The 12949-nt window shown below is 61.6% G+C and overlaps 1 protein-coding gene across 13 annotated transcripts in view; it reads right to left on the bottom strand.

The window, feature by feature from the left end:
- The window catches only part of MBNL1 (muscleblind like splicing regulator 1), a 71549-nt gene that overhangs the window by 36898 nt on the left and 21702 nt on the right, over positions 1-12949 (bottom strand). For 6 of the 13 annotated variants that reach the window (XM_035334212.1, XM_035334207.1, XM_035334205.1 and 3 more), the window contains exon 1: positions 11894-12116. The exons of 2 other annotated variants lie outside the window; for them this stretch is intronic. In XM_035334212.1, coding sequence (XP_035190103.1) covers positions 11894-12067 — 174 coding nt within the window. In that variant the 5' untranslated portion in view covers positions 12068-12116. Of the gene's footprint in view, positions 1-613; positions 707-11893; positions 12117-12949 lie in introns of those variants that run through there. 5 more of the 13 variants (XM_035334209.1, XM_035334203.1, XM_035334206.1 and 2 more) reach the window with 2 other exon arrangements.

Here is a 12949-nt window from a genome sequence, read left to right on the forward strand (position 1 = left end):
CTGCCCCTGCACCACATCCCAGAGAAGCACCAGGGAACCTCCGCCAGGTCTTCTCCCTCCTCCTCCCCCCTGCCCAGCACAGAAGGGAGCTGGGCCCCATCCTCCCTCTGCACGGCTCCCCGCCACCGAAAGGCACCAGAGGCACCTCCCCGGCAGGCAGCGAGGCACAGGCAGCCAAGCACAGCCCCGGCAGCTCCCCGCCTCCCTCATTCCCTGCAACCCGCGCTGCGAAGCCTTGTGGATGCGGATCAGAAGTGGCGGCACTGGGACATGGAAATGGGGCATTCACGCGGGGAAAGCGGTGCCGGGGCGCTCTGGAGGGCAGTGGGACAAGAGCTGCTGGGAAGGGATGCGGGAGAGGTGCAGCAACCGCTCCCGTGCCAGCCCCGAGGGCGCACCACAAGCAGGTAGGAGCACAGGTCACTGCTGGCGAGAGCCAGGAGCTTTGCAGCAGGTGCCCAGCAACGCTCGTAGCCTGCCCCAGCCCGGCCCTCAGGGCCAGCCGCCCCCAGGAGCTGAGCGGGGCTGAGGCTGCCCCACTCCCCCTGCACCCCGCCCCAGAGCAGCGCTCATCAAGTCCTCGCCTCCAACACCCGTTCGCCACGGTCCTTACCTCCAGCAGGGAGCAGATGCCTTCCTCTTGCTCTGGCACAGATGCAGGAGACAGGCACGGTTCGGGTCCGCCCGTTTGCCACGCGGGGAGCTGCAAAGGGGGGCGCAGCCAGGGCGGGCGGCCCCTCCAGCGCCAGCCAAAGCAGCGCTGCCGGCTGCCCGGGACAGCTCTTGGCCTGGCTGCGGGCTGTGGGGGGGCTCGCACGGACACCCCCGCGGCAAGAAGCAGCGCTTCCCCCCGGACCCACAGTGCTCAGCCCCCTGCTTGGCCCCGCCGGCCGCGGTAGCTGCATGCACCCGCACGGACCCGAGCGCTCGGCGATGGACGTGGCACGAAGGGGATGTGCTGCAGCCACGGCACCCTCACGTGCAGCGCCGATGGTTTATCTGCGTACGTGAAGTGGGGCAACGTTACGCCAAAATGCGGGCCTGCTACAGGCAGCTGAGGCTCCCCGGAATCCTCTCCCGTAAATGAGAATCTCTGGAACTGGGTACGGAGAAAAGCTACGGACAATGAGCAGTGCCTTGGTTCACGGCATTGCTCATTGCCACAGAACTGTGGAACTCACAAGGGAAAGAACACATTAGTGTGTCAATACACAGAATTCAGCACGCAAATAAAACCCTGCCCGTGCTGGGTCAGGCCTACTGTGCTCTGCAGGTTGCATTTTCTAACTCCAGGGGAGAGGAAGCGTTTCACATTCCGTGACTTCCATGCCCCGTTGCTGCTGGGCACTGCTCATGACCCGCCGGCTTTGCCCCGCTCCCTCTCAGGAGATGTCTCGGTGCGGAGGCGCAGCGCTGCCCTGCCCCAGCAGCACACGGCTCGCAGCGCGCGGCCTCCCGGGGCAGGCTCCTGCCCCCCCGTGTAGCGGGGCCGGCAGCCCTGTGAGCAGTACCCCAGCAGTACCCCAGCTCCCGTTCGCCACGCAGGCTGCGCAGGGCGTGCAGCGGGAGGCAGCCGGCCCCGCACCTCGCACCTGCGGCCCTGCCGGGCCCCCGTCGGTGCGCACCCCGGGGGACGGGGCAAGCCCCAAGAGGCCGAGCACAGCGAGGCCGTGAGTCACTGACGCGTGGTCACCCCCAGACAAAAATAGCTTGTTTACGGCTCCTCTGGGTTATTTTTACGCGCGGGCAGCGCCGGGTGCCCGCGGTGGTTGGTGCCGCTGCCCTGCTCGCGGTGGCTCCCTGCGGGGCCCCCAGCCCCGCTCACAGCCGTCCCGAGCCGCCTGGCTCTGAACGCGCACACAGTGCCCGAGCTCCCCGGGGAGGCACCTGCGAGTCAGGGCTGCTGCTGGATTTGTAACGACACGAACGGGGTTCTCTAAAGAACAGAGCGGGCCTCGCGTGAGAAGCGCCGACCACCAGTAGCACCAGGATGGGCGAGAAGTCACTGGCACACCTCCTGACCGGCAGGGATGCTGCTGGAGCCCCACAGGCAGGGCACGGCCCCTCGCTCCCGCAGGACGGTCTAGGCGAGCAGCACCCAGCAGGAACCACCCGCCCGGGAGCCCTGCAGCAGCACCGGTCCCCCCGGCACAGTCGCACTGCCGCACGCTGCGGGTGTGCCAAACACTGCTGCCTCAAACAGAGAGCTGCAGCCCGACCTTCCCCCCCGCAGGCCACAAGGTGATTTCTTCCTAGGCGCTCTCACATTTCACCGTGCACTCGTGCAGTAGCCGTGAGAGCTCCTGAGCCTGTCCCTGTAAGCGCAGGTTGTGGAGGCCCCGGGCTCAGCAGAGCGCACAGGAATGCCCCGCACAGCCTGCAGGAACCGGGAAAGGGCTCCAGGGAGGCGGCGGGCAACGGCCGAGGAAGCTGCTGGCGAGCGAATGCTGCTCAACAAGAGGCGGGTGTTGGGGACACCCTGACAGCGTGGAACAACAGAAGCTTTGTCACTTCTGGGTGCCCAGAGCGAGCCTGGGGCCCGCAGGAGCCGGCCGAGCCCCGCGGGGCAGCACAGCGCCAGCCTTGGCGGCCGAGGCGAAGCCGTGAGCGGGCAGAGCCCTGAGCGCCTCCCCTGTGCCACGGGCACCTGGGGTGCTCCGGGACAGAGCGAACCGCAGGCAAGGACCAGCTCGGGGCAGGCAGGCGGCAGGCCCTCGCACCCGAGCATGACCACGGGACTTCGCCCAGGCTGCAGAGCATCCTGCTGCTGTACAAGTAACTTCTGAGGGCTCTGAGGGCACGCGGGTCACGCTGGAAGGGCTTCTTGCAGAAGCTTCAGAAGTGGGAAAAAGCTGAAGAGAGGAGCAGGGCACCCTGCGGTGATCTCCCACAGCAAAGTACGCGTTACGACACATCAGCACGGCCTGCAGGGCTCTCTGGAGAGGGGACAACAGCTCCAGGCGTTAACGTTAGAGAGATGCCAGGCCGGCATTCCGCTACGGAATCTAGAGGGGCCTGCACGCGGAGAGCAAGGCTAAAGGCACTGGACAAGAGGGGAAGCAGCCGGAGCGAGGCAAAGGGCAGACAAGCGAGATGACTGGTTTTTCATGGCATGGGCAAATCAGGGAAGAAAAAGGCGTAACGAGCACATGGTTAAACAGCAGAGAGAAGAAAAGACTTCACCAAGCTCACAGCTGAAAGATGACCGCAGCGATCTGCCTGCACGCCACCCAGCTTTCAGCGGCAGACCAGGAGAACCAGCGACAGCGCTGTTTGATGAGGTGAAAGGGGGAGCTACAAGTCTGTAAGAAAAGGAACCCTCTGTGCAAGCACGGGTAGCAAACGAGCCGTGGGGTGGGCAAACACAGGCTGACACGTCGGGATTATTTTAACCAGCAAACCTGTGCAAAGGCTCCCAAGCACGCGGGGACCTTCCAGTCCCTGCCGCGAACCGGGCTGGGGCACAGCCAAGCAGCGGGAGCGGCGCCGGGCAGGTACGGAAGCCTTACACCACGGTTGGTAGGAAGTCTTTAAAACAGAGCTCCTCCAAGTGAAGCACTGCGGGGAAAAGGCGCTGAGAGCTCAGAAAGCTTATGAAATACTGAACAATTAGGTAAGAGCAGCAGAAGAGAGATGTAAACAGCAAAAGGTGGTTTTCGGTACGTGTAAGGCCTTACGGCACACCTGGGCTTCGAAAGAATGAAGCCGTGAGGCTGAACGCGTCCTCGCTGCCCTGCGCGGGCTGTCGAACAGCCACGGTCAATGGCTACGGATCGGTGGAAAACACAGACGGCAAGGGTTATTTTTCTGAAGTTAGAGAGTCACAAAATCAGCTAAAATAGTGCTGTGTGGTCAGAAGTCCCTCTAACTGCTTATTTTAACTCAGGCACTGACAGTCGAACTGTCCCAGTCCCGCAGCAGCACGGCCGAGCCTGGCCAGCAGAGCGGGGGGCAGCGGCGGACAGGGGGGACACGGCTCCGAGGGGCCCAGCCAGCCCGGGGCATCCTTCAAAATACCTGCTGCCGCAGACCGAAGGGTGTTCCAGACCCCTGCAAGGAAACAGCCTTGCTCTGCGCTCTCCCCCGAGCAGCTGACAAGGCTCACCAGGCACTCAGAGGTGCCCAACGAGAGCAGACAACTCCTCAAGGCAGAGCCTGCCCCAGGGGCACACGGAGGCGTTGGGGTGCCCGGCGGCTCCGTGCGGCCCCAGCGGCGCTGCCAGCAGCCCCCAGCTCCCCGCTGCTCCGGCGTGGCCGCGCGCGTTGGACGCTGGCAATCTCTCTGGAGGAAGCGGCATTGCTAATGGCAGTTTAAGTTAGTTATTAAGACATTTGAGCAGTTCCATTACCTCTCCCTTATGCACGAGAGAGCAAGCAAGCTGAGCAGATAACATCTGCAGCGCACAAACACACGTCTGCGACACGGAGACTCGAGCTGCGCTCACTCGAAGCGAGAGCCGCACAGCTGGTGGGGAAATTAGAATTTTTCCACGTGTGGGAGCCTTGCGAACTACAGAAACAAGCAGTAACGCTCCGAAGGCGGGCCAGCGCGCCGTCTCACTTCAGAAGCCAATTTTCCCCAAGTTCAGCACGAGCGAGGCCACAGCACAGGCACGGAGGTGACACCATCGGCCTCCCCCTCCCCCCCCCCCCCCCCCCCGTCCCTCCAGGGACGTGAGACCAGGGAGTGAGGCCGTGACCGCAGGTGCCCCGCCGTGCCCCCGCCATGCCCCCGCCGTGCCCCCGGGCGCTGTCAGCAGCCCCGGCCCTGCGGCAGGCCCCACAGACCTGCCGGCCCTGCCCCGGGCTCAGCACCCTCGCTGCTCCCTGCCCTGTTTTCTGCCTGGCACTTCCCAGCTCCTGGGGGCTAAGGACACTTTTCAGCCAAGTTAAGGGCAAGGTGCACGGAGTAATTCCTCAGACGATCCAAAGAAGACGTAGGCAGTCACCGGATAACATCTAATTAATGGCTGTTTAAATGAGCGAAGTCAGAACCATCGGCAGCGCAGCAGCAGCAGGATGGCACTGGGCAGCTGCCCTTCGGCCGTGCTCCAGGCCCAGGGACACCCCGCAGGGCTCACCGAGGCTGACGGACTAAACGCGGGGTATTTTGAGCAGCCGGTATTTTCCCAATTTGTATAAGCACAAAGCAGAGTTTCTCAGTTCCCAAAAGGCCCTCCAGCTGCTGAATGATCCCGAAGGCTCCTTTTTACACCCAAACCCAAGGCACGACAAGGCTCACAGCGGTCTGCAAAGACCCGAGAAGCCACCGGCAGCAGCGGCTGCAACTGCTGGCACGATCCGTAGCGAGGCAGGGGCTCAAAAGGCAACAGCTGCCCCCACGCACAGCCCAGGCAATGCTGAAGGGCACTGCCCGCCTCCCCTTGGCCTCCCAGTGCCGGACCCAGCTAAGCCAACCACCAAGTGCCCAGCAGGGCATGACCCGTTGCTCTCAAGCACCGCAGCGTGTTAGCTCCCTCCTCCCACAGGTGAGGCCTGCAGTAACCCTGCTACAAACACAGCCTTGCAAAGAGCTGGCAGGGGCTGAGAACAAACGCATGTCCTCGAGCCGTTTAAGAGCCCTTCTGTGCTGCGTGGGACCAGCGAACCCCCTGAGTATTCCCTTCTCGGTCTCACTTTTCCTTTCCCTCCCCATCTCCCTGCTCACCCCGTGCAGCTGCTTCTCCCAGAGTCTGTCGGGCCGTGCAGCACCATCAGGTTTCCACTGAGCTCGTGCCTTTCCTCTGTTCGTCTCCCTCGCCCCCCTTACTTCCTTTCTTTTGCTCTGCCCTTTTTTCCAGCTGCAGATTTAAGCACCTCTCTACCCACTTTCCTCCCGCCGGTGGAAGCACCGCGGCGGCCAGCACGTTGCGTGGTGCCGCTGCTCTGAAGCCCCTTTCCCCCCGCCCAGCACAGGCAGCCCAGCAGGTGAAGGCAGGCAGCCCTGCTGCCACCACGCTCGCCCTTCGGCTCCGCACACCCCTGCGCAAGGAGCGCCCAGCAAAGCCAGAGGTCCCCCGAGCCCCGTGGCTCCCCGGGCTGCTCCCTGACCGATGGGGGGGAGGGAACCAAGGGGGGCTGGACGGTCACACAGGCAGCCGGCTGTGCAAGATGAGAGTGCTTCAGCTCCCCACCCGTGGCACCATTTACCACACGCGGCTAGAAACCTGCCGGGCTCCTGCGAGGCGCAAACCTCCCCGTTTCACCTTCAAATTTCCTCCGGGAAGGCGAGCACCGGGGCCTCCTGCCAGCCCCCGCCCCGCGGAGGTGCCGCCCCGTGCCCTGTCCCGCAACGCCCTGGGCACGTCGCCACAGCCGCCTTACGGGCACGCACAGGTCAGCCTGGAAACGGTCCCCTCCGCCTCGGGGAATCACGCCGACAAGAGGTAAATGGCTCTGCTCCCCCAGGGAACTGCCCCGTTCACGCAGCAGCCTCTTCCCTCAGCCTCTTCACGGCACTGTGCAGCCCCGAGGTGCTCCCGAGCTTTGGTTCTGGCCCGTCCTGCAGAGCAGAAGCGTCAGGCCGCAGACGCTGCCCCTCACCCCGAAGCGACGCACAGATTTCTAAGAAACACGCGGGTCCTATTTCCTAAACGGCATCCAGTTGTGCTAGTAACACCACGCCGTCCCAGCGAATAAACATTAGCTCCTCCAAAGTCAAAAACCAGATGTGATCATTCAGTCCCAAATGTGATTTGTTGCTTCCAACAAATTTAAGAGCGAGCCTTGGCAACGAGGCATCTGTACTTAGCAAAACCGAGAACTTGGGGTCATCCCAACAGGACAGAGGCCTCCAGACGGCTTCTGATCGCTCAGTTGAAGACAGGACAAACGACCGAATATTTCTGGCATGAGGTTTTCTCACTTTATGCCACTGTAAGTCTTCCCTGCAAATTAGTTGAGAAATTGACTCCTCCTTGAGCGCGCACAGCAGAATTCCCGGCCATAGCCAACAGGAGCCCGCTCTGGTGCCGGTTCCGCACTCTCTAACAGTTGCCAACTGTTGCAATGCAATCTTCTAATTTGGTTTTAATTTTGTTTTGATTTCTTCCTGCAGGCGTAGGGCTCAGGCTGTAACGTGAACTCTGAACACCTTAGCGAGGCACAACCCTTTTGCTCGAGTACCTGCTAAGTTTTCGAAATGCCATTTCTGTGCCCCCAGAGGAACACGCAGGGTTTGGGCTGTCTGTTTTGCAGCGGGCTATTTGCCGCAGCCCCACGACGGCACCGCTTTCCCAACACATTTGCCACTTTGCTTCCCCTGCGGGAGCTCAGCCCACTGGCAGGCGTGCACAGGCTGGAAGGAGAAAAACCCACCCACCCACAGCCGATACGGCAAACCAGGCCCGGCTGAGGAATCTGAACGTTGTTTGCATCGCTTCACCTCCTCTTTTCCACGGGTTACTGCCTTGTGAGCTCCCCTGGAGCCGCGCGTTCCCCCCCCAGTCTCGCCCCCAGGTGCCTCGTAGCGGAGTGCCGCAGCACGCCACAGACAGGTAGCGTCAGAGTCCCCTGCTAGAACGTTCTCGTACCAATTTTCTGGATTTTTTTTTCTTGCTTAACTGCAGGTGAAGCAGAGCCAATGATCTCGCATTACCAATGATCCCAGTATTATTAGAGAAACAAGGGGTTTGCTTTTCTTTTCTTTGCACTGAAATAAGTAAGCAGGGTCCTTATGCTACGCCCGTGGGCAACTATCACAAAACAGTCAGTGACAGGTGAAAAACTCATCCTTGTTTTCTGAGTACTGACAAAGGAGAGAGATTGAAACAATCCCCAGATCCCTGAGGCGTCAGCAGCGAGGCACCCACCGGGTTCAGCTGTACGAATAACACACTTACATATTTTCAAGGCTTTACAATAAAAAGTGAAGTGACTACTAGAGTCCAGGAGTTTCATTTCTGAAAAATAACGCCTCCTACAACAGGCAATAAAACACTAATGCACTGGGACCAGCGGAATGGGTACGGGGCACCAGAGCTTCACGCTGCCCTGCCCAGTAAGCGGACCCGAACTCGGGCTTTTCCTGGACTGTGGCCGTTCAGGACTCCCCTGCTGAAGGAGGAGGGACAGCTTTTGCGTTCCAGTGGGACACCCAACGTAACGGGAAGTAGCAGCCCTCGCGGCAGCGCAAGCCCGGGGGCACAAAGTCGTGCCCTGAGTGTCAGTGCGCAGGGCACACACCGGCTCCGAGGCAGGGAAGGGTGACCCAGGCCAAGCGCAGCCGAGCTCACCGTGCCGCAGGGAGCACGCGGGGTTCTGCGGGCACGACCTGCTCCGCTTGGCGCCGTGGCAGCACGCGCCCTGCAGGAAGCCCGAGCACGCACGGGGGGGGGGGGGGGGCGCCTGTCAGCAGCGGCGCTGGAGGCAGCAGTGACAGAACGTCTGAATCCAGATCCCTCCTCCTGCCACCTCTGTCCTCGGTGCTTTTATAATCTCCAAAATGTACGGCTAGAAAAGGCGGCGTGGCAACTGAAGGATGTGGCACGCCGAGAAGCCGCGTTCTGCTCGGCTGGGCATCCTCGGCGCACCCGCAGCCTCCCACGGGCTCTGCCCGTGCCGTCGGTGCCCCCTTCGTGGAGGTGCTCAGGGAGCGGCAGGTGCCTCGGCTATCGGAACACCTGGTGGACTTAGCGTCGTTTCAGAAATGAATCCTACTTAGGCATTTTTTTCCAAGAAAAATTAAAAAAAAGACCGATGTTTTAACATTATGCCCAAAACAGTTTCTGTTGCAAACCGGTTTCCTGACTTAGGAGCTCAGCAGCTTATTTTTGCTGCACTTTGACAGACTTTTAGGCATCCAAATTTAGGGAAGAAAATCTGACGGAATTTAAACAATGCAGAGCCAAAGCTAAGGCTGACCCAGCTTTAGCTGACAATTTGAACGTGCTGCATCATCATTTTAGTCTTCGAATCCCCCTAAAGTTACCTGCAGGTGAGATGACGGCACGCAGGCTGACGTTGCTTAGCGCAGCGCCCCGGGTAGCCCGCGGTGTCCCCGGGCCTGACGTGAGGCGAGGACTCGCCGCAGGAGGACGGAGGCTGCTCGGACCGAGGCGGCCCCAACCTCCGCCTTGCAGAAGCAGCGTGCTGCAGGGACCAGCAGCCCTCCCGTGCGGGCACCGCAGCCCCAGCAGCTCCGTGCGAGGTGCCCCCCTTGCTCGCGGTCTAGGCTGGCATTTGCAACCCCTGCTGACTTTTTTCTTTCCTTTCTTCCCTGCGAAATGACAAGAGAACGTCCCCAGGCTGACGGCTCCGCGGGTGCAGCAGGGCGCTGTGGTTCCCGGGGTGCTGGCTGGGCCCTGCTGTGCCTGCCGCCCGCCTCAATCTAGCGGCGCAGCACCTGCAGCTCACGAGCAAGGTTTCGCGCTCAGGCCGCAGCTCCCGGGCGGCAGCGACGTGACAGCAGCTGTGGGGGCACGGCGGGCCAAGGGCTTGTCGGGAAGATCGCAGCGACTAAAACCTGTCTGTGCCCAGGCACCGTGCGAGAGCAGCCGCTCAGTTAGTGCCAACGTTGCCATTAGGCACAGCTACCAGAAATCAGTTCAGCGTTAACTTTGAGGTGCATGGCTACCGTAGGAAAGGTTTGCCTCTACACTGAAGCACGGAACTGAACAGAAGCCTTCACGTGTCCTCATCAAAAACCTTCTATCTCTTGGTAAACGACTCATTGACCTTTCAGAGCGGAGATAAATCTGGTACAACACTTTCCTAAGTTGTTTTTGCATAACATCTAATGCTTGTGATAGCACCGGTTACTTTGTTATGCTTTCCCCGCTTGTTTAGCTTAGCGCACACAAAAAGCTGCAAAAACCTGAAACAAAAACAAAACAGCGAGCACCCGGCCGGGACAGGGAGCCTGCGCTGCGACACGTTCCCTTCTCTCGTTATCAGAGGTACTCTCACACGTTAGACAAGCTCCTTAACTAAAAGGGCAGCAGCAGGCGGCAAGGAAGGAGGCGGCCAGGCGCGCAGCACCCTGCCCCGGCCGCGCTCCCCCTGGCTCCTGCCTGCTCCCCCGCAGCGACCCGCGGCACGGGGAGTGGGGAGGAAGCCCCCGAGCCCAACGCACGCCCCTGGCGTTACCTGAAGCACACGGACCTGCTGAGCGCTGTGCTTGTTAAATGTGGACCTGGCTGGGACCCGACGCGGTGGCAGAGCCGCCTTCCACGGGGTGTTCTAAAGCTGTGCAACAACGCCGACTGTTTCCTACAGCTGTTAGCCACGGGCCTCGCAGCTCCGTACAGAGGTGATAATTACCTCCCTCGTTCAGACGATGGAAACAGAAGAACCACGCTGATAGGAAGGGCTCCTCCACGCGCTAGGGCTGCTTTCTGACTGCCTCGGTAATGCCGGGACACTGCCCTTCCGCAAAGCCAGGCGGTGTCCTGCTGCCGGCGGGCTGCCCACGGCCGTAACGCTGGTGCCTTGGTGTCGGCTGGGTCTCCCTTGCGCAGAGCAGCAGCGGCAGGGCCGGGCTGCATGCCCCATAAAATTGCTGCATGCCCCGTGCCCGCAGGTGCCGGCTGCTCTCGTGCCCACCCCCTGCGCCCAGCACCGCCAGCGGCCAGCGCGATGCCGCCAGCTCTGCCCCAGGCAGCGCCCACGCCGTGCCCTCCGCTAACTCCGAGCGCACACCAGCACCGCATCTCTGGGCTTTAAAGTGTTTTTTTTTCTTTTCTCCTCCTGTACATTACAATTGCTGTCATTTTAAAAATAAAAAACACAGAATACACAAATGAAGGCATTCCAGCTGCCGTGCGCTGACACGGGCCGGGCGGTGGGGCTGGGTACCTGGGACCTGAGGACGTTCTGAGGGTTCGCCGGCCGTCCAGATCCGAGCATGGCGCGTTTCCGAAGGCAGAGCGCTGCGGGAGCTCTACAAACCCCTGCAGCCCACTTCCTGCCTGCACCAGCCGCCTGCAGAGCTCGCTACCGCACACAGCTCCCCTCAGCGCGCTCAGCAATCCCCTGCTCTGTGGCTGGCTCCGCTTCCCGGGACTCATCCCAAGAAGAGAGAATCGTGCTGCAGGACGACACAGACACGTTCTTGCTTCCCAGCTTTTGATCTCAGTGACCCGGCTGAATTTAGGTGCTGTTTGTGGGATGGGTATTTTAAACGCTAGCGTAATTTAAGTTGTGAAAACCGAAGAGAAGGAGCTGGAAACCCACACACTCAGCACCTATCACTGAAACCGCAGCTACAGCGAAACAGCAGCCCCACACGGACAGGGCCCAGCTCAGACGCAGCCCCAGAAAGCACAGCAGGGCTGCCAGCTCCCCGTGCCCATCCTGCTCGCCTGCCCGGAGGCACCTTGCCTGCTGCGGGGCGCTCTCCCTCCCTGAAACCCGTCCGTTTGTGGAAAGGAAAGGATAACCACAGAGTCCCGGGCACAGAAACACAGCCACAGCGTTCAGGGGCACCCAAATAACGCGAGAGGGAAAACGCTTCTCTAAGGTTCACTCCCCCTGTGCGGGGACACCACCAACCCACTTGCAGTTACAGGGTGGAAACTAATCATCATATTGCTTACGTGGTCTGTGCTATTAAAAACAAAGAATCCTCACAGTGACTTAGCTGTTTCTACGTGAAATGCCCTTTATTCCATCTACGCTCAGGGAATAATTTGGAGCCAAAGGACCCATAGCTGTGGCCGTGCCGGATGATTCCAGCCCTGTGAGGCTTATTTTCTTGTTATTCCCCGTTATTCCTTCCCCTTCCCCCGAGGACAAGAGCAAAACAAAACAGCAAGCATCAATAAAAATAACAGCGGCCGAGGAGCTGGCTGCCGGCACACAGCAGCGCCTGCCTCGCGGGCTCCAGGGCTTCTCTAGCTGCAAGCGCTTCTTTCGTTAACCGTACGTCCTCGGAAATAACGTAATAGTTACTCACTTTCAATGAATCAAAGCAGGCGATTACGCGTCCGTTTTCAACTTGGCAGCTTTTCGATGGGTGTGCAAATTTACATTCCGTGTCTGGCCGTGAGCAAGTCCCTCTCTGGAACTCCCTACACACCTCCAGCGTTAGCCATTTTGTGTCCCGAATCGGCGTGACGCTCACAGCCATCTTTAGGCTTTACAGGTAGTTAAAACTTCCGACCAGAGGAGCGGACAAGCGGCTCAACGCAGCGACGGGCAGCGACGACGGCGCCGCCTCCGGAGCGCTGCTGCCCCGCTCCCGAGGCCGTGCGGGAGCTGCGCGCTGCCGGGCTCGGGCCCGATCCGCCGGCAGGTCACGGCGCGGAGCCGCTCACGGGCGCTGCGGTGCCGGCGGGGCTCTCAGTCACCCATGGGAGCGCGGCCGGGCGGCGGCCCCGGGGCGCCCGCGTGCGGAGCCGTGCGGGCGGGGCGGGTGCGTGCGGGGCGGGCTCCGGGCCGGGCACGGGCTCGGGGTCTCTCCTGTGCCGGGGCCGGGGGGGGAGCTCTCGGCGCCGCGGCCCGGGGCCGCGAGCAGGACGGGGCGGCTAGAGGCGGCGGGCGGCCGTGCTGTCGTCGCGGTGCGGCCGGCAGCAAGCAAGGCAAAAAGCGGCAGCGGCGGCTGCTCTAGCAGCGGTCCCAAGCAGCGGCAGAGCCGTCGGGGGCAGCCCGGTACCGACCTGCGGAGAGAACAGACACGGGACACGTTACACAGCGCCCCGCCGAGCGCACCGCGCACCGCCCAATCGCCGGCGGCGTTGCAGCGGGACGCCGGGCGGCCAGCCAATGGCGTGGGCCGTCTTATGCGAGGTCGCGCCTGTCAGACGCTCGCCGCCGCACGGCGCTGCCCGAGGCGGCCCGGCCGGGGGTGGGGGGGCACGGCCCGCAGCCGACCCCGGAGCGGCTCCGGGCCGCCAGCAGGCCCCGCCCGGCCCCGGGCCGTGCCCCCCGCAGCCCCCCGGTGCGGCCGGGGCCCGGCCGTGCCCGCAGCCCCCCCTTTTTTTTTTTTTTTTTTTTTTTTTTTTTTTTTTTT

Source organism: Oxyura jamaicensis, chromosome 9 (genome assembly GCF_011077185.1).
Source record: "Oxyura jamaicensis isolate SHBP4307 breed ruddy duck chromosome 9, BPBGC_Ojam_1.0, whole genome shotgun sequence".
Taxonomy (NCBI): Eukaryota; Metazoa; Chordata; class Aves; order Anseriformes; family Anatidae; genus Oxyura; species Oxyura jamaicensis.